The sequence below is a fragment of the Priapulus caudatus genome, unplaced genomic scaffold (assembly GCF_000485595.1).
Source record: "Priapulus caudatus unplaced genomic scaffold, Priapulus_caudatus-5.0.1 Scaffold1559, whole genome shotgun sequence".
Lineage (NCBI taxonomy): Eukaryota > Metazoa > Priapulida > Priapulimorpha > Priapulimorphida > Priapulidae > Priapulus > Priapulus caudatus.
In genome coordinates this window covers 44,608-47,395 of record NW_014578620.1, presented here as the reverse complement: position 1 = coordinate 47,395, position 2,788 = coordinate 44,608, and the positions used below count along the sequence as shown (strand labels likewise).

Here is a 2,788-nt window from a genome sequence, read left to right as displayed (position 1 = left end):
CGAAAAAATAGGGTAGGTAGGTAGGGAAAACATTTTATTTTCTTGAAATATTGTATTTACGAACCATGTCCGAAGGATGTGCGTTGTGCCTTTTGAAGCAGGAACTGTCCAATTCTAGTTTTTTTTTTTACTTTAAGAAATTGACAATAAAATGTTTAGGGTCGCTGGGAATAAATAGGGTCGGTCGGGAAACCGTAACCACACCTATATTTTGTTTTGGCCTTATAGCTGTCCACGTGATGGTAACGATGTCTCGCAATGTTCTTAGCAGCGTTTATTTCTGAATCTTAGTGAGATTTATTACTCAACAGCATTTAATTCTTAGCTGTTATTCATAGTTGCATTTATCGGCAAGGTGTCGAACACGAAATGTTGTTCATATTCTCATGTTCATAGCGGCGTGCTCACAAATTTTTTTAACAGAACCGTCTTTCGTTTTCGTGTTTTCGCGCAGGCAACGTCAACGACAGTATATCCACGATTCGCGATTACGAAGAACACTTCTTTAGAAACTCGAAGCTGTTCAAGTGAGTGTTTATTTTGTGTCGACCATTAGCAATGTAAGAGAATGGCTCATAATATTAATGTAGTGGCTTATACAGATATCATATGTTATGACGTGTTATATTAGGTACAGTCGATCAGGTGATTATATATAGACACACACACATATATATATATATATATATATATATATATATATTGTCACGTAAGTACTGTATTAGATATAGCCGATATTATTGATATATATATTCTACAAATATTACATATAATACTATGCAAATACTATATGTAAACAACATAATTATGCGTCATATTATATTATACATGGCTGATCGCTCGATGTGCATGCATCTGCTACACAGGGGGCTGAACTTCCGCGCGGCGCAGCTAACTACGGCCAATATGAGCATGGCCGTGTCCGAGTGCTTCTGGAAGATGGTGAAGGAGTCCGTCGAACAGCAGGCGGACGCGTTCAAAGGTAACGACGAAGCCAACTCTAGGGTGCAGAGGTAGAGTGAGGGTAGTTTACTTTAGTAGGGCTGAAGGGGTCGTTGTCGTATCAGGTACTACAGATATGTACCCGAGGTACATATATGTATACACAAAGTGTACCAGACTTGTACTACAGAGGTGTACCCTAACCCTAACCCTAACACTAACCCTAAACATACCTCATATAAAAAAATAAACATAATACTAAACAACCTAAAACTACCTCGGGTACATATCTGTAGTACCTGATACGACAACGACCCCATCTGCCTTAGTAATTAACCTAGTAAGTAACATGGATGCGGAGGCAGTCGTAACTAAGCCGAAGTGGTGACGGCATGAGGGCAGATTCCGACTGCCGTCTCGCCAGCGCTCGTCGTTAATGCATCGTTAGTCTATGCTAATGAAGACCATCTCTGTTGCAGCAACTCGATTCAACCTGGAGACGGAATGGAAGAATAACTTCCCCCGAGTGCGGGAGCTCGACAGGGTGAGTTCGGAATCTTGTCGACAACCTTTCGCCGAATAATTCACGTTTTTTGGATTATCTCCTATTCGCTCGGTGTTTTGTTCTTACGCTGTTATCACTGTACACTGTCGACGTCTCGTCTCTCGTGCGCAATGTGTAAAGGTCCGATCTATGAGAAAAAGGCTAATTCGTGTTAAGACTAATCGTGTTTCTAACGATGTGCTGCTGGTTCTGATGGTGGGTTGGTGCTAATGTTAGGACTAACGTTAAGACCAATCGTGTTTCTTACAACACGCTGCCCCCGCGTCCATCCTGCTAATCAACGAGACAACCTTCCCCTCCTCTCCCTTCTCCCCAGTCCTGGGTTGAGTCCCTAGTCAAGTTAATGTTAGAACTAACGTTAAAACCAATCTTGTTTGAAGTTTCTGACAATGTGTGGCCCCTCATCCCTCCGCGAAGGGACAATAATACCTCCCCCCCTCCTCTTGCGCAGCCCTTTGCAGAGATGCCAACCACTACGATTCATCCGTATTTTATACGAATTTATATTCCTTTTGCACCACTACGACCAGTTTGTATCAAACTACGAATTTCACTGTAAAAAAAAAAATTGTTTTTTTTTGTCATTTTTTGTCAATTTATTGTCATTATTGACCTCAGAAGGCAGGAAATTGCATCTCAGAATTAAAAAAATTTCTGGGGGGCATGCCGGACCTCCCTAGCAAACTCGGGTCACTACGTGACCCTCGAACTACTAATTTGATGGCCAGAAACTACAGATTGCTTCAAATATGTGTTGGCATCTCTGCCTTTGTCCCGTCTGCGAATCAATGAGAAAACCTTCTCCCCTTCCTCTCCTCCCCCAGGACGAGCTGTTTGAGAAGGCGCGCGGGGAGGTTCTGGACGAGATCATCAACCTGAGCCTCGTGACGCCGCGCGAGTGGGAGGAGGCGTTCTACGCGCAGCTGTGGAAGCAGGTGTCCACCTACGTGTTTGAGAACATCTACGTGCCGGCGTCGCAGGCCGACAGTCACGGGTGAGTCCACGGGTGAAGCCAGCGCACGCGCGTTATAGAGGGAGGAGGGAGGAGGGAGGAGGCGTTCTACGCACAGCTGTGGAAGCAGGTGTCCACCTACGTGTTTTAGAACATCTACGTGACGGCGTCGCAGGCCGACAGTCACGGGTGAGTCCACGGGTGAAGCCAGCGCGCGCGTTATGGAGGGAGGAGGGAGGAGGGAGGAGGCGTTCTACGCGCAGCTGTGGAAGCAGGTGTCCACCTACGTGTTTGAGAACATCTACGTGCCGGCGTCGCAGGCCGACAGT

The 2,788-nt window shown here is 45.3% G+C and overlaps 1 protein-coding gene across 1 annotated transcript in view; it reads left to right on the top strand.

Moving 5' to 3' along the window:
• LOC106817004 (dynamin-like 120 kDa protein, mitochondrial) overlaps nucleotides 1–2,788 on the top strand; it is a 28,710-nt gene that overhangs the window by 11,346 nt on the left and 14,576 nt on the right. The window contains exons 11-15 of the mRNA XM_014821650.1: nucleotides 455–527; nucleotides 867–982; nucleotides 1,422–1,486; nucleotides 2,332–2,501; nucleotides 2,635–2,786. Of these exons, the coding sequence (XP_014677136.1) occupies nucleotides 455–527; nucleotides 867–982; nucleotides 1,422–1,486; nucleotides 2,332–2,501; nucleotides 2,635–2,786 (576 nt within the window). The remainder of the gene's footprint in view (nucleotides 1–454; nucleotides 528–866; nucleotides 983–1,421; nucleotides 1,487–2,331; nucleotides 2,502–2,634; nucleotides 2,787–2,788) is intronic.